Below are 18,003 nucleotides of genomic sequence, written 5' to 3'. Positions count from 1 at the left end.
ACACTAACTACTGCAGCCCCATCTGGAATGAAGGACAAAGACAATTCCAGGTTCAAAATGTGTGCTTTTGCAAGGAACCTTGCAAAAAATGTCAAGGCAGAATGAAAATATCTTCATCGTATCCATTTATTACAAGCCATGCAACTAGTCCATTCAGTATATACCAAGTTATGACTCAACCAAGTGCACCTGCGTCCATGTGTTAAGTGAAGTGCTGACAGATAAAAACTGTATCACCATTTGCACAACAAAGAGATGAATCCCTGCTAGACAGCATCATTTTCTTTCTCACTCTCTCAGTGTTAGCAATAAGCTTTCCTTGGCACCAGCAGGTTTTTACTTCACAGGATTATAAACAGTCATTTACAATTTTGTTGTTTAAAAGAATAAAGCACATCTAATGCTACAGAACACCCTGAAAACATTAGATTATCAGAGGTATTAATGATTTTTACCAAAACCTACCAACCTTTATTCATCAAAGCATTTTATTCTCAAAGGATAAATTTCAGTGCAATGAGGGTTCAACAAACGCGTTGCTTGAAAGCCTTTCTGATGTAAGCCTGAAGTTAGGAAAGGCTTAATGAAGCTTTAAAATCCACCAGGGCTTCACAATGAACATCTGACTTGGTGATTTATGCATATTAATAACCCCAGCCTACTGAGGCAATCTGAGTTGTACATGTCCTTGGAATCTTAATGTCTTCAGCTCCATTGGGATTATTACAAATGTAAATTTCTAAGATTCAAAGCTATTAATCTCTGTCTGTCTCCTGTTCAGCAACATAATGACTAATTAAACATCAAAAGACCTGTACAGACAATCTTCTTTGACAGCTTCAGTCCTGGTTTCTCTCCCACGAGGGATTCAAATGGCTGGGACATGGAGGTTAGATTGTACAAATAAGCCACATATCATCATTACTAAATCTAGCAACTAGACACTTGCCATCAATAAGCATTGCAAGTTATTTCGCTACTATCTTTTGTTGTCATGATCACAGCATAACATTAACAAAAATGCTTAAAGTACAACCACAATAACTTGTAGGTGCATTACCAAAAAACTATACTCACAGATGAAGGCAAACCAGGAGGCACCTTTCTTACTTTCTTTGTTTGAGAAGGATCTGCGCAGAAAGAAACATGCAATAATGAAAATATGATAAACCCAGTTTGATGACAATCATGCCATTCTATTCATATATAGCATTCATGGCAGCTTCAGTACAAAATGTTACAGCCAATAACTTATTTTTCACAACTTCATCAATAAAAGAACCTCAGATCTTGAAGGCGAGTACAAGGCACAGCAATTGATAGCAAGCAAAAAATTTTGTCAAAGTATTTAGTAGCTTATAACTGGAACTAACACAAATTAGTTGCTTTGCCTCAAGTAGAAGAAACACATTCATGTCCATCCTATAATCGGGGGGGGGGGGTCTCATGGCAACCCAGCAGGCAAACAGAGAGGATGGCCGGGGGGGGGGGGGGGGTTGGGGGAGGTGAGAGAGATGGGGTGATGGGTAGTGGGGGAGGCATGAGAGGGTTAGGGGGAGGCGCAAGAGAGGGGTCACGGGGAGTCACAAGAGAGTGGTTGTGAGGGTGGGGGAAGCGTGAGAGGGGAGTGGGTGAGGTGTGCAAGACGTGAGAGAGGGAGAGGGGGAGAAAGGTCAGGGCGCAGGAGAAAGGGTGGTTGGGTCATGGACGGGTGGGAGAGGGGGTCGCAGGGGAATGGGAGAGGGGATTTACAAGATAAGTCAAAGTGGACAACATAATGTACTACTAGATCCAATCACTGCCTGAGACTCAGGTTCAATCGTGTTTTGAGGTGCTATCTTTGTGAAGTTTCTGTCTTTTCTCTGTGTCCACTTCAGTTTCCTCTTACATCCCAAAGCAGAGGATTGGTGGGTTAACTAGACACCTTAAACTGCCCTGGTGCACTTTTGAGTAGTAGAACAAGGCGGAAGTTGTTGTGATTGTGGAGTAACTACGCAATGGGACTAGTTTACGAAAACTGCACTTCTGTTGTGTTTTTGGCACCAATAATATAAGAATTAGCAATACCTTTAAAACAAAAGGTAAATAACCTGAAGTCTGGAAAAAGTCCCTGGGAATTGAATGGTGAAAATCAAGTATGGTAGTTGATTTGATTGAATGATTTTGCAAAAAAACATCACACCAAAAAGGGATTATCTACTCGAAGTATGTATGAAGGAACTTAAATGACAAGAGAAGGTGTACACACATCTTTGACTCCAGGTGACGATCACACTGACATCAGTCCACGTGATTGAACTGCAATGGGCAGCAGCAAGGATGCAGAGATACAACATTTTTGTGGCCAATGATCATGGAACTGCCATTGCTGCCATTGCAGCAATTGAGACAGGGCAGGTATCAAAGTCAGGAAACTTTATTGATTCTCAGAGATATTGACTAGGTAAATTGTGGTCAGAGGAAACTCAACTTGACTTAGACAATTTCACCATCAAACTATAAAAATAAACTTTCAGGTTTATAGATGTGCCTTCATCCTTTCCCATTCCTGTCTTTGGTAAAGATGAGGGTGACAATTTACAGAATACACAAAACAATAATGACAATAAACTTGAACTTGAGATGAATGGTTTTGGATGATGTTTCTAGAGGATAAGCAGTTTTGTTTCCATTACCATGAAAGACATCAATTACATCTTTCTGTAATATACTACAAAGCAACACAAATCTTCCAAGTTATTTAACATGATACACATTGGGATAAAAAAGATTCTTCAGCTTCAATCAATTACTTCCCTTAGCAAGTTGACATACACTGTAGACATCCAGTTCAATGGCTAATATTAATCTGAGATAAAATAGAGGCATTCAAAATGATCACTGAATAATATTGGTTCTTTCTAATTTAATCATGAGCATTTCAACCCACCTTTACCTGAAGGTGAGGCTTACTCCTTGGGCAACAGAGATCAAAAGTACTTCAATCAATTTTGAAACCAATTATGGTTATTTAGTATTTACTTTGAAAAATGAGTACAATTAGCTGTCAAAACTAAACTCATATTTATCTACTACAATGCCTTTCCGAAAATGTTTCTCAGTATTACTTTTTCCAAGATAGCGCCTGAATCTCCAGCTTGACACTGAAGCTCAATCTGCAACCCAAGAGTGCCTACAAGTTTTCAAGGTGAGCCTGACAGTCAGATAAATTAATTCAATCACTATTCTATAGCACCAACCATTCCAACCTCACACCATTTCCTGCCCAAAGGTTGCTGGTTAATGTCTGTTCCCACTGACATTTTACAGCTCATTTCTCTGAGTTCACTTTCAGCTGTCCCTTTATCCTTCTTTTAAGCTGCATTGGAGTTCCACTCAGATGTTCCACATTGCTCTCAAGAGTCCCCATTCCATCCCCCACAGCAAATCATGGAAGACAGGTTTGTGGGTGGGGTGAGGGAGAGTTGGAAATCATTGAAATAGTTGAAATAGATAATTGTAATAAGACTGAAAGAAGAATTAGGTATCTTAATGGCAAGTAAATAGAAGACAGGGAGCTCCATCCTTTTCTAAATATATCCAATAATGAAGCCAGATACACATTTCCATTTGCTAAATGCTTGACACAACTTGAATGCCAATATCTGATCCTAACAAGACAGCTAGATTCCTCAACTCCAATCCAAATGTTATTTGATGATCCTTAACCCAAAAGTGACACTGTGGTCCAAGTTGAGTCATTCTCCCCACCTGTAACCCAATGGTTCATAATGGGTCTCAACTATTACCTTTCACCCATCATTCAAAGGAACTGTCCGTGATTCCACCAAATTAGAGTCATTTTTGCCCCAGAAAATGAATTCTGAACCCTCACTGGATGACTACAAACCAGCTCATGAATGGAAGGGAGGGAGGGAGACAGGGAAAAAACAGAATTGAAGAAAAAAAAAATCACATGATTAAAACAAAAATGGTGAGAGAAGCATGCAACTTCTAGCAGCCTGGGCACAGGTGAAACTGCCATCTAACAGCCTCAGCCAGGAGAAAATCTAGGAAAGATTGGATATAATCCACTGAGAGACAAATTGTTATTCTATATACCCTCTTTCACTCTGGTTCTGACCTATTTTAATTTTCATTTTCTAAGATACTGAATGGGCTCACAGACTGACTGTAAACACAAACCAAGAGTTGGTGTGTCATGAAGAGGTCTTCTGCGTGGATTTGTAGCAGTAAAAGGGTAGTACACTGTTCCAGGTTTTCCTGAAGATGGTAAAGGTGCAGGGCTGCCTATTCCAACATCTGATCGAAGAATACTGGACTGCAAAACAATGCAACAACAGTCACTTATTTCCACTCTGCTGCAATGTTCAATATTGTCCATTACATCATAAAACTCAAAGCAACAACATTTGATTTTCAATCTGATTTACCTCGACTTTTTTGCAATAAACTGAAAAAAATTGTCCTGAGATGCACAAATCTTAGCATCAACTTCAGTTATACAAAAAATTGTAGATTCATTTGTAGAGAACAGAAATGATTTATTGATAATATTGTTTTTCACCTATCATTTACATGAACATAAAAATTTAGCAGGTATCAAAGTTTTCCCAATTTAAAGAAGTGATGCAACAGTTAATCAAGATCAGTTGTGTGGCACCAAATAAGAGGAAGTCTGTTATACTTCCAAAAGGACTAGCTGTAGATTGTATTTGAACAAGAACATAAATTAGATCTTTCATGAGATAATACGTATTTTGAGGTCTAAAATTATACACTACATCAGAAATCTGTACTCATTGGAAATTTACTTTTCAAATGGTGATAGAAATTCTTATCACTTGTAATTAGAAAATCACCTGGATAATTATAATTGATTTTACTTTTGTTTCAAAAATTCATTTTGCACAGGTATAGCCTATTAATAACCTTGCTTTAAACTATACACAACAGGGAAATTGCTTTTCAGTGTTATACTGATTTAGAAAGTAAACATTATCTGGCTATTATTTGTTAATAATCTCAATTATTACAATTAAACAAAAACAAAATCCATCCAAGAAATATCATTACATGTTTAGAAAATTGTGCTTCATGGTACTTTTATTCATCTACATTACTACTCATAAACAATAAATTCTCACTTACAGCATTTCACTTTTTAAATTGTTTCCTATTTTCTGCATGCTGATTATAGTTAAAAATCAATAGTTAAATCCATGGCTTTGTGAAATCAATAAATATTGATCATATCTCCTTTGGGAGCTTTAAGCATTCAGCAAGATAATCTGCTTGATGAAAAATGCAGTAGTATTTCAGAGTGTTGTAGGCCCAAGCCATCTGCCCTAAACCTGTGAAACGGAGGCTACAATATGTATTTCAATAAAGACAGACCTTTTCATATCCTTCAACATTCAAATATTCAATGATTTGAATATTAAATGATTTTCATCTATTCCTTTTAGGTGATTTACAAAATTAAAATTTATTTTTTGTGTGATTCTTAAAAACATCTGAACGTACTTAAAACAAGCATCTCTAAAGAGTGTATAAAATATAATCAAACTACAGCAGATTTGGTGATGGTTAGCTTTTTACAATATTCATTTAGTTCAAAGTAATAAGGCCATACAAGGAAAGCAGTTTCATAAAAGCTCTTTTAAAATCTTAGAAATGAGATTAACAGCAACAGAGACTCTGATTATGACACTCTCCTGGACAAGATTCTAGTAATCCTTTCGACTACCTTGCAAAGCTTCAAGTATTGGCTGATGTGCAAGCTATTAATTGCTTTATTGAGGCTTGAAAGAAAGAAAAATTGATAAATATCTGATTCTACATTATTGGCAACAAAAGACTTAAAAATCTTTACTGAATGACAAAAACATCTGCAAAATCACAATGCTTCAAGGCAATCTCTTCAAATTTTAATTATCATCTTTGACGCTAAAAGGCCTTGCAGACTTGAGGAGATAATGACAGTCATCCATCAACTGCATTTTGCCACAGTAATCAGGCTAATCTAGCTCAGTGGAGAAACAGATAGCAAGCAACCCAGAGTACAAAATAACAGAATGCTGCAATACAATAAACAGATGTAAAGTTTAGTGATGTTTAAGTCTAACACTGACTGTTCTCATTTACTGATGTAAATCAAGAACAATGAATCTGATCAAGTACAATGGATTTGCTTCCCATCCAGTCTCCACCACTGCATTCATCTTCAGTTTCTGTGTCTGCACACTGCCAGCACAAGTAGCCTTCAGCTCTGCCACTGTACTCACCAACATTCATCGGGATTCAATGGCAGTGCCAACATTCATCAGACATGTGAAGTTTCATAATTTCACTATTTTAATAAATTTAACTTTTATTTGGAAAGAACTCAAATGCATTAAATTTAAAATTTGTAAGTACACAAAGCAGTTTCAAACTGTGACAATGTCTTTGACAACAGCCAATAGAGGAAATCTATAAGTGTACTGCTGAGATGGGGCACTAGATTTCACCACTTAAAGTTTGGTGGCCACAATGTTCTGCGCATTCCTGCCATGGGGATATGGAATAGGAGCTTCACACTGTAGCTGCAAGAGGCTGAAAGATGAGAAAGGCACCAAGTTTGGTCCACTATATGGACTACTGAACATGACTCCAGCTACTGCTAAAACGAAAAGAAAACCAAGCATGGAATCTGGATAGCACATTATGTAAACCATTTATAGAGTCAGAGGTATTGAGCACCAAAATAGGGTCCATCAAATCACCGAGTCCATGCTGACATTTTAAGCCCATCTACATCAGTCCCATTTGTCTATATTAGATTCCTATCCTTCTATGCTTTGCCCATTTGTGCACCTATCCAGATACTTCTTAAATGTAGCAATTGCATCTGATTTCACCACCACCTCTACCAGCAAGTTCCAAATATTAACCATCCTCTGCATATAAACTTTCCCCTTAAATCTCATTTAAAATACTTTTCTCTAACCTTAACCTATGCCATCATGTTTTGATACTTCTACCTTGCGGAAAAAGATTCCAACTATCTACCTTATCAGATTCCCTTTTTTCTGTGAGGGAAGATAAGCTCAACTTGTACCATCTCTGCTCAGAACTGAAGTCCTCCAAAAATGGCAACACCCTGGTGACTCTCTTCTGCATTCTCTCCCCCAAAGACATCCTTGCACTAGTTTGGCAACCGTAACTGTGCACAATACTGCAAGTACAGTCTAACCAGTGGTTTCTAAAGTTCCTTACAGTGTAACTGCAGGTATTTCAGATATCCTTTTCCCTTCACATTATTGCTAACTGTATTAAAATCTGATAGTAATTAATTTATTTAGCGATACAGCATGGAGTAAACTCTTCCAGCCCTTCGAGCATCCCCACAATGCCAATTAACCTTGACCTAATCATGGGACAATTTATAATGACCAATTAACCTAACCAGTGTACCTTTGGATTGTGTGAGGTAACTGGAGGACCCAGAGAAAACCCACACATTCCATAAGGACTTACAGAGACTCCTTACAGAAAGGTGCCGGAATTCAAGTCTAAACTCCACAACACCCTGAGCTGTAATAGTGTTGTGCTAACTGCTAGGCTACAATGGCACAAGCTAGCTCTAATTGACATTTGTGGCAGAAAATGTGAAACTTTTATTACGCTTTACATATATTTTAGAAGAGCTTCCTAACTTCATTCTTTAAAGGTTTGGTTCTAATTTTTTTTTAATTATTCCCCAAATCCTGGATCTTCAAACAGTAGAACATCTTTCATTCATCCCTTGTCTTAAGGATTTTGACCAAAATTTATTATTACCGAGAGCATTCTAAATTCTGATCTAAATCAAGATTTTGTATAACTACAACATAATTACAACCCACCTGCATTTTAATCTCGATCTCAATGGCAGCATGAAAAGACAAAGGTTAATGACTTCACATATGCCTACATTTAAATTAACCAGCCACTTAATCTTTTAATATCTTAGTAATTTCATTGTCCCAACCATACTGTTTACACTATCAGTTCTCATTTTAGAACTTTGCTCATTTGCATTCTAGACCATCAAAGTCATTAACAGAACAAACTGAAACACAACCTTGATCCATGCAGTTTGCCCTGTATAGTGCATTTTGCCAATATATCCTGTTTTATCATAGTAAATTCCTTAACAGATCAATAGTTTGCTTTGAATTTCATGAGTTTCAGCTTTAGTTAGCAGTCTCCTATAAGGGGTTTTACCAATTGCCCTCGGACACCTACCAAGGCAACAAGTTTTTGTGCTTTTTCTCAACTAAGTGAGTCTTTTAAAACAATTCCTGAAGGTTTTTTTTCAGCGGAGTGACTCATGGCAAATTTAATCACACTGTTCCTAACTATTGATTCCAACAACAGACGTTAGGCCATTTACCAGATAACTAACAGGGTTTATCTCTTCATCTGTAAATTTCCAGTGTAAAGAAAGGAACCTTGATAAGAAAGGTTTGGAGTACACTGAGGCTACGTCCACACTAGATCGGATAATTTTGAAAACGCCGGTTTTGTGTAAAAGCAATAGGCGTCCACACTAAGCATTTTTGAAAACACTTCTGTCCACATTAACACGGATATTTCGGCGAATCTCCTCCTCCTGTGCACACTCAGGACACACCTGCCGAAGACAAGCGACATGTTTGGTGTTGAATCTCAGCATGAAAGACTTGGTGCGCGTTTGTTCAGTTACAAACTAGAAAAACTTACAACGACAGACAGCTGTTGGCTCTCGCACAGGAGGACTTAAAACTAAAAAAAACAAATACTGGAGAGTATGGAGGGAACCGACAGGGAGTTCACGGACAGTATATCCCGCTGATGACGAAAACTGACAGATTCTGTTGCATTAATAAAGCCCCTTAGAAAATGTATAAAACATGTCTGCATCAGTATTACATTGTATTTCTATACAATGTTACAGAGGACTGTTACACATCTATTGTCAGAGAAGTACTTGCATAAATAGGTAAACCACCTTCATACGAGCAAGGACAGAAAACGGGGCAAAGTGAGTATACTTATTTATCCAGTAAGTTATGGGTCAAAGTATTTGGTGAGTACATTTCTAACTCTTCTGGCTTCAGTCTCATTGCCGTCTCTTCTGAAATTGTTAGGTTGTGTGGCAGGTTGCGTTCAAGAAAACAATGAAATGGAATGCTGCTGTCACCATCTGCTCCAGCAGGTCATTGACAGTGTTTTTAGATTTCTCTGGTTATCTCATGCAAACAGCTCTGGCCAATCCAGCGTTTTCAAATTTACACACTCTGGAGGGCGTTTTAGAAAAGCTCTGTTTTCGGGGGAGGAAAACGCCGTTTTAGTTTGGACGGAGGGTCAAAACGAGAGAAAAGGCTTCAGTTACTGATTTATCCGTTCTCGTGTGGACGTAGCCTTAGAGCTTCAACGATGTCAAATCTCTCTTTTGAAGAGCAAAGTCAATATTAGTTACCTTGACATATCTAGCATGCCATCCTTTTTAATATAAACACACATAAAATAATTTTTTCCAATTTTTCTGCCGTTTATTTTCAACTTTGGCCTAAACTGAAAATTATTATTATCAATTTTTAAGTGAGTCACACAGTTCCTACTATTCTTTTTCTAAATGCAATTATAAAAATGGTGTTGACTTTGCCACCTCTTCATTTCTATTCATCCTGCCGTTTGCCACCTCCTGTACTTGTTTCACTGAGTTACCAGGATCTATGCTTGTGTGTGCACTTTTCCTTTAGTTTCGCATTGCTCACAGTGAACAGAATAAGTTAAAGTCTGTGTCATTACCAAATTGAAAGTGTAAATCTTTATTCTTCCTAATTTAGGTTTAGAATATAGACATCACTGGTTACGTCATCATAATTAACCTCCAGGTCGTAGAAAGGTCAGATTCTTGAATCACTCCAGTTCATATGGCAAAAATATTCTCATAGTTTTGTTGGGTAGTTCCAGTAAGAACAAAATCGAAGTTGATGATCAATGCCTGCATTTGTGTGGCACCAATGTTAAATGTATTCATCAGTATGTGCCTGAATTTTGTACGTCTAGCTTTGTGGAAGTGTGGACTGCTTCATTAACTAGGGTTCTAAATGGAATTGAATATGAGAAAATCCTAACCTTAGGGCATTAATGATGCAGCTCTGGAGAATTATGCTTAATTCACATCCCTAAAATCATGTTCCAAGGCAAGAACAACCAGACTCCAACAAGCAGAATCACATCTTTTAGGTCAAAATATAATCTATAAAGAAAGCTGGAATGTGGATCTGAGTAATCCCAGCAAAACTCAATCCATCATCAGTGAGCTAGATAAACGCACTATTGCAACTTTAAAATACTATCAATACATCTTCAATGACTTTGATTATGATGATTGAATAGATTTACAGGGCAATAATTAGCTGGATTGTATTAACCTGCTCTGTATGGATCAAGATATATTTAGCAAGTCCCCACATTGTTGCCAAGTCTATAACTTTACGATAACAGCTTGATGAGCAGAACTTGTTCAAGAGCACAAACCTTCAGCATTACAGCAGGAACAGCATTGGGTCCCACTGCCTTTGCTCTTGTGTTAAAAAGTGAACTCTACAGAAAAATCTATGGCCCAAATTAGGTGGTATAATTGCTCAAAGTAAAACAAATGCTGGTAAAATTCAAAACCATTTATTTATATTTTTATATTTTATATTTTGAGATACAGCATGGTCCCTTTTGACTAAATGACCCCCATTGCCCAGATATAGCCAAGTGACCAATTAACCTACTAACCCACACCTCATTGGAATGTGGGCAGAATTCAGAGCACCTGGAGGAAACCCATGCAGTCAGGGGGAGAATGTACAAAATCCTTACAGACAACATTGGAATTAAAGTCCAAACACTGGTTCCCAAGATGTAATAGTGTTGGGCAAACTGCTGTGCTACTGCTGCGCCCTACCAGCTAATTTGATTTCATAGGGGATGGCTTTACCCCAGTCCATTACAAGTAAAGCCCTCCCCACCATTGAGCACATCCACAAGGAGCACTGTCATAGGAAAGCAGCATTCATCATCAGGAACCCCCACCACTTACAAGCCATGCTCTCTTCGCGATGCTGCCATCAGTAAGATGGTACAAGAGGACCCACACTACCAGGTTCAGGAACAGTTATTACCCGTCAACCATCAGGTTCTTGAACCAAAAGTGATAATTTCATTCAACTTCAGTCACCCCATCACTGAACTGTTCCCACGACTTAAGGAATCACTTTCAAATACTCTTCACCATGTTCTTGATTTTTATTGCCTATTTATTGATAATAATTTCTTCCTTTTTGTACTTGCACAGTTTGTTGTCTTTTCTACATTGGTTGCTTGTCCATCCTGTTGTGTGTGATCTTTCATTGGTTCTATTGTGTTTCTTGGATTTACCAAGCATGTCCGCAAGAACACAAATCTCAGGTTATTTACGGTTACATACATACACTTTGATAATACGTTTACTTTGAACTATGTTGAATTATCTTCAGAAACTATGGTTCAATTATAAGCTTTACTGTTCAAATTTCTTAGAAATAATCAGAAAAAGACATGAGGTATCAGTCTCTAGCAGGGAAAATCTAAATGCCACTCAACATTAATACCATTGGTCCATGAGACTGATTAACAGTATCATCCTGATCTGAGAAGCTGATAGAAACAAACGCTTGACTTAAGTTTCAAAATCAGTGTATAAAAGCTACTCACCCTTCTGCATAATGAAACAAAATATACTTATGCTTAGTAGTCCTAGCCACTTCTTTCCCTCCTCCCTGATCACCATCTGTTTCACAGGAGCCCCTACTTTGCTAACCCACAGCAGCCCAGACACCAATGGTACAACGAATGAAGACACAGCTTCCTGTGGCATATAGACTCCTCCCCTGAAAACAATAAAACACCATTCCCAGCTAAGCCAGCTGAAAAAAATGCAGTGATTTTTTTTAATGAAAACTTTCAGATACAGGCAGCCCTTGACTGATAAGCAGACTTGTCTTTATACATATTCTCCCACAAATTTTCCAATAATTTTACAAGATAGGAACGTAGGTAACGGGTGTGCAAATATCTTCAAGCTTATGGCACAAGGATAGCTGCTGGTTATTTTGTTTTTAAAAATGTTAAATGAAACTTCCCCACAGTAATCAAAATTACATTATTGTCTTTGGAAACTGACATGACAATCTTTTCTATTGACACATCATACAAACATAAGAAAGCACAATGGTACTTCAGGAATCTGTGGAGATTCTACATGTCATTAAAAAACTTGACAGATTTCTATGGATGTATGTTGGAAAGTGCATTAACTGTCTGTGTTATGGCCTCGTATGGGAACACCAATGCTTTTGAGCAGAATATCCTACAAAAAGTAATGGATTCAGCCCAATACAGCACAGGTAAAACCCTCCCAACCACTGAGCAGATCTGCATGAAACACTACCATAGAAAAGTAGCACCCATTATCAAAGATCCTCACCATCCAGACCATGCTTTTTTTCCCTCGCTGCTGCAACCAGATAGAAGGTACAAATGCCTCAGGACTCACACCACCAGGTTCAAGAACAGGTACTACTCCTCAACCATCAGGCTCTTGAACAAAAGGGAATAACTACACTCATTCTATTTCTGGTGTTCCTACAACTGGTAGTCTTCACTTTAAAGACTTTTTATCTTGTTATTTTATGTTCTCATTATTTATTGCTATTTATTTATATTTGCAGTTTGTTGTTCATTGACCCTGTTTACAGTTACTGTTCTATAGATTTGCTAAAGTACACCTGCAGGAAAAAGAATGTCAGGGCTGTATGTGGTGACCTGTATGTGGTCTGATAATAAATTTTACTTTGAACATTGAACTTTGTAAGATACTTTATCAAACAATGCAACATGCATTGATACTTTAAGTCCACTGAAAATAGCCACTGAACGTGGGACATTTTTGCTGCACCATTGGGACTGCACAGAGGAAGACAATAAATAAAATTCATGTTAATTGGCTCATTGAAATTGTTAATTTCTAACTTCGAGCAAAATTGGTTTAATAATATGAAGAGTTCTTCTCATACAATGTACTTTACAATGTAAAGTACAAGCTGCTTTACAATGTAATAATGTGCAAATATAAATATAAATTACAAAATGATGTTAGTTGAATGCAAGGTTAACTAAGTTTTGAGCTGGCACTCAAATGAGTCCCCATCCCTTATAGTTTTAGGTATTGAGTTCCACAGTTTAGGAACATAGTTTTTAAAAAAGCTGACCTGGCAATTTTCTTTTGAGGGAGATTGCTTAATTTTAAGAGACTAGCTGAAGAGGACCAGAGAGCTCGAGTGGGATCATAAGAACAAAAGCAATTCTGTGATGTACACAAGTCCCACCCAATTGAGAGTTTTAAAAACAAGTAAGAGAGTTTTAAACCCAGTTCTAAAAGATATAGGAAGCCAATGCAGATTAGTAAGGATGGAACTGATACGCACCCTCATCCTGACTCTAGGTAAAAATCTAGCAGCGGCATTCTGAATGACTTCAAGTTTGTCAGTAGATTGCTCTGGAAGGCCAGTCAAAACTGCATTGCAGTAATCTAGTTTATTCTATAACAACAGCAATCTCTTTTTTAAGTCAACAAGACCAAAGAGCTGATTATTGACTGCAGGAGAAGAAAACCAGAGGTTCATGAGCCTGTCCTCATCAGAGGATCAAAGGAGGAGAGGATGCGCAACTTTAATTCCTCAGTGTTATCATTTCTGGGGACTTGTCTTGGGCCCCAGCACACGTGCAATTATGAAGAAAGCATGGCAGTGCATCTACTTCCTTAGAAGTTTGAGAAGATTTGGCATGACATCTAAAAATCTGACAAACTTTTAAAGATGTGTGGTATATTGACTGGCTGCATCCCAGCTTGGTTTGGAAACACTAATGTCCTTGAGCAGAAAATCTTACAAGAAGTAGGGCATACGGCTCAGTCCATCACAGGTAGAGACATCCCACTGTTCAGTACATTGTTGCAGGAAAGCAGCATCCATCATCAGGGACCCCCACCACTCAAGTCATGTTCTCTTCCTGCTGCTGCCATTAGGAAGGTGGTACAGAAGCCGCAGGACTCACAGGAAGGTGGTTATCCGCACAGACACCATGTAAACAAAACTGCAAAATCAGGCAAAAGGTGAGCCTTTTAAAACTCTTTTCCTTTGATTTCTAGGATAGGGGTCACAATTTTAAAAAATACAAGATTTTAAAAATAGACCATGATTTTTAATTTGCAACTTGCTAACCTTTGAATGGTTGGCTGCTATAGCTGCAGTTAACGATATTTATAACTGTATTCTGTACAAGTTTCCTTGTGTCCAACTGTGTAACTATAAATGACCAGATAATTATAAATGTTAGCTTACTATTCAGAAAATGTCTTGAGATTTTTACAGTCCTTACTGAAAATTTACTATGGTTTGTTCATTGTAAAAATCCAGAAACAATTCTCTGTGAGCAAATTACTTTATTTCTGCAATAAGTGACTTTGCAAATTATTTCCCAACTGGTGAATCATTTCTGAACTGTAAGCATTTACATGGGTAAACTAAACTGCAAGCACGTTAAAGTTTGTAAATAAAAAAGAAAGCTCAACTTTAAAACCTGGTTGGACACAAGGAAAATGGAGGGAGGGCACAATGTTTAGGAAAAAAGTAAATATCTATAAATCACGCTAATATTTATTATGGAACAGGCTGAGAAAAGGAATAGAAGATGCTAAAATTTTAATTCAATAGAAATTCTGTTGCTGTTTATTTATTTTGAAATACAGTGCAGGACAGGCCCTTCTTGCCCAACTATCCACCCAATTTGACCTTAGCCTAATCACAGGACAATTTATAACAAACAATTTATAATGACTAACTGAAACATCTTTGAACTATGGGAGGGAACTGGACCAACCAGAGGAAACCCATGCATTCACGGGGAGTTTGTAGAAACTCCTTACAGAGGAAGCCAGAAATGAACTACAAATTCCTACACCCCGAGCTGTAATAGTGTCACTTTACCACTATGCTACTGTAGTCCAACTAGTTTTAGGAAAGTAAAATGAACAAGTTGAAAAGGACGTAGTATCTGATCTTCTATTGTCCTTTGGGGCAAAGAATGTCAAAGATTTGCAAACCTTCAAGTGAAGAAATTTCCTTTACTCTCGGTCTGCCCTGGACATCTCAAGCAGGGAAAAAATAATCTTTGCATTTTCTATCAAGCCCCTGAAAAATTTTGTGTTTCAATGAGTTCAGAAATTCATTCTCATACACTACAGTGTACAAGCCAATTTATGTAATCTCACTGCACAACAAACCTAACACAAGAACCAATTTAGTGAACTTGAATTGCACTCTCTGTATTGCAAACATATCCTTAAGTACAGAAATCATACCTTGGATCTCATCAGGTCCCTGTAAAATTCTAATAACAGACCTTTATGTTTGTACTCAAATCCTCTTTTGCAATAAAGGTCAACATACCATTTGCTTTCAAAATTAATATTCATATACATTTTTATTTCGAATCATTCATATAAAAGAATACCCAGAACCATTTGAAATCCAGCAGCTTTAAAACTACTTTTTAAAAATCCACTCTTTATAGTTCTTTCTTCCAAGTCTTGGGTCGCACACCACTGGGTTCAGGAGCCTGCAGCCATCAGGTTTTTGGTCAGACTTTACTCGCCTCAATACTGAATGTACTCCACAGCAGTGGAAGCACTTTTGGGGTCTCTGCAGTTCATGTTCCTTGTGCTTATGTTTACTTTATTTTAAACTATTTGTAAAATTTGATCAAGCATTTCAGTGCTGAATTAACTCTGCAGCTGTTGCCTGCAACCATTGGCATTGTGCTGAACTGATTCTGTGGCTGTCGACTCACTTTTAAGGACTCTGTGGTTAATGTTATTTGTTTACTTTTTGTTTGCAAGATTTGATTTGTTCTCCACCCCACCCCACACACATTGGGTGTTTGATGGTCTTGTTGAATGATGGGTTCTACTATGTTTCATTTTTTTGTGGCTGCCTGCAAGAAGATGAATCTCAAGGTTGTACACTGTATACATACTATGATAATAAGTATACTTTGGCTTTTGAATTAGATAACCTTGCAATTTCCTACTACTTCCATCAGCCATGACCTCACCCATTCACAGTGACTGCTATATCCACATTACACCTCTCTATACTCTCCTCATAAGAAACAATGCTCCAACTTCATGTCATCAGCAAACAAGGAAAATTACACTTGGTAGCCACATCTAAATGATCATATGACTTATAACAGCTGGGGCTCCCTATCAGCAATCCCAGCAACACCTCCTTAATCACCAACTCCCAACTCACATTCATCTATTTATGACTGTTTACTATTCCTTAACCAAACAGTATATTAACCCAAATTTCATGTTACTCTTGGTGAAGATCTCACATTGTCTTACAAAAATATCCAACACAAAATTTCTATTAGCTCCCTAGCAGCCATTCTGCTGGGAAACTAACTTCAAAAACAATTTTAGATTTGACCAAACATAATTGCCCTTCAATGAAGCTATGTTGACTTTGCTCAATCCCATTATTATTTTTCACATATCCTGTTACCATTTCTTTAATAACAACATTCCAGAATTGTCCTCATTACTAATGGCAATTTGCCTGGTTTATACAGTACTTGTTTTTGCTCTCTCTGTCCTTTATTAAGTGACAGAATTATATTTGGTACTGATGCATGTAATCTGAATAAATGCATTTTAGAATCTATCATCAATTCATCCACCCACTTCATTGATATTTCTGCAAAAACATTGTAGTGCGGGTCATCAGGCCGGGGAGGAAGGGGGAGGGAGGGAGAGGGGAAGGGGGGAAGGAGGAGAGGAAGGGGGAGGGGGAGAGAAGGGGGAGGAGGAAAAATATTAGGCAACCTTGAAAGGGGACCAAAATTAAGAATTGGCACATGTTCTGACCATTATCCTCCAACCCTCCTTGCCACAGCTGCCAATCTGATGGACCACAAGATGCCACATATATTACTGCTATTTCAAAAAAATACATCAATTAATATATAATTTATAACCAGTGGAGAGCAAACCATTGGAAGAAAATTCTGAATTTTACTGTAAAGATTGAAACTGATTTATGTCAATCTGAAACCAGCTTCTTATATTGAAAGTACACAATGGCAATTGTATACAGGAAACTATTTTTTAAAGATTAAGAAACAATGATCAACATCTGAGGAAATACACAGTTCAAAAATAAAGTTGCTTTAAATACAGAATTAAAAAAAAATCAGGATAAGTTGTCCAGCATGGCCCACTTAGTGCTAAATCAACAAGAAGGCTTATTCCATCAAAAAAGCAATGGCCCTGATTTATGAGGGAAGTATTAGTATTTAGAAATAGAGGTTTTACAATGATAAGAGGAAGCTGAATACAGGTACACTCACAAAAATATAAAACAGCAAAAGTATCTCCATATTTAAAAAAAGAAAAACATTAACAAATGGGAAACCTGTATATACTGAAAGGGAAGATATTTCACTGGTAATTAAATAAGCATTTTTGTGTCTGTCCTCACAAAGGACAAAAAAAAGACTCCCTGAAAATAGCAGAGGACTGTAGTGAGTTCAGGTAGATAATGAAAGAGAACTTGAGGTGGAAGATTAACATGATTGAAAGGCGATAAGACCCCATCTTTCAAAATTCAACAGCTTTGAACACTGCAAATATAACATCATTATTTAAAAAATGTGAGACAGCTGAGGATAAAATTCTGGAATTCTTATTACAGAAGAGGTGATAGGGCACTTAGAAGATAACAAAATAACCGGGCAATGTCAGGATGGACTTCTGACAGGAAAATTACGCTTCACAAGTCACTCGTATTGAGCTGCAGTTGTAACTATCAGAATAGACAAAGAAAAAACACTAGA

General features: G+C 37.4%; 1 protein-coding gene across 7 annotated transcripts in view; it reads right to left on the bottom strand.

The window, feature by feature from the left end:
- tcf12 (transcription factor 12) overlaps positions 1-18,003 on the bottom strand; it is a 345,614-nt gene that overhangs the window by 131,182 nt on the left and 196,429 nt on the right. For 5 of the 7 annotated variants that reach the window (XM_059952550.1, XM_059952543.1, XM_059952544.1 and 2 more), the window contains 2 exons: positions 4,186-4,321; positions 1,078-1,130 (listed from right to left, as the gene is read on the bottom strand). In XM_059952550.1, coding sequence (XP_059808533.1) covers positions 1,078-1,130; positions 4,186-4,321 — 189 coding nt within the window. The remainder of the gene's footprint in view (positions 1-1,077; positions 1,131-4,185; positions 4,322-18,003) is intronic. The other 2 variants (XM_059952545.1, XM_059952549.1) reach the window with 1 other exon arrangement.

This window comes from Hypanus sabinus, chromosome 28, assembly GCF_030144855.1.
Source record: "Hypanus sabinus isolate sHypSab1 chromosome 28, sHypSab1.hap1, whole genome shotgun sequence".
Taxonomy (NCBI): Eukaryota; Metazoa; Chordata; class Chondrichthyes; order Myliobatiformes; family Dasyatidae; genus Hypanus; species Hypanus sabinus.
The sequence above is the reverse complement of the archived record's forward strand: the minus strand, read 5'-3'. Positions and strand labels throughout refer to the sequence as shown.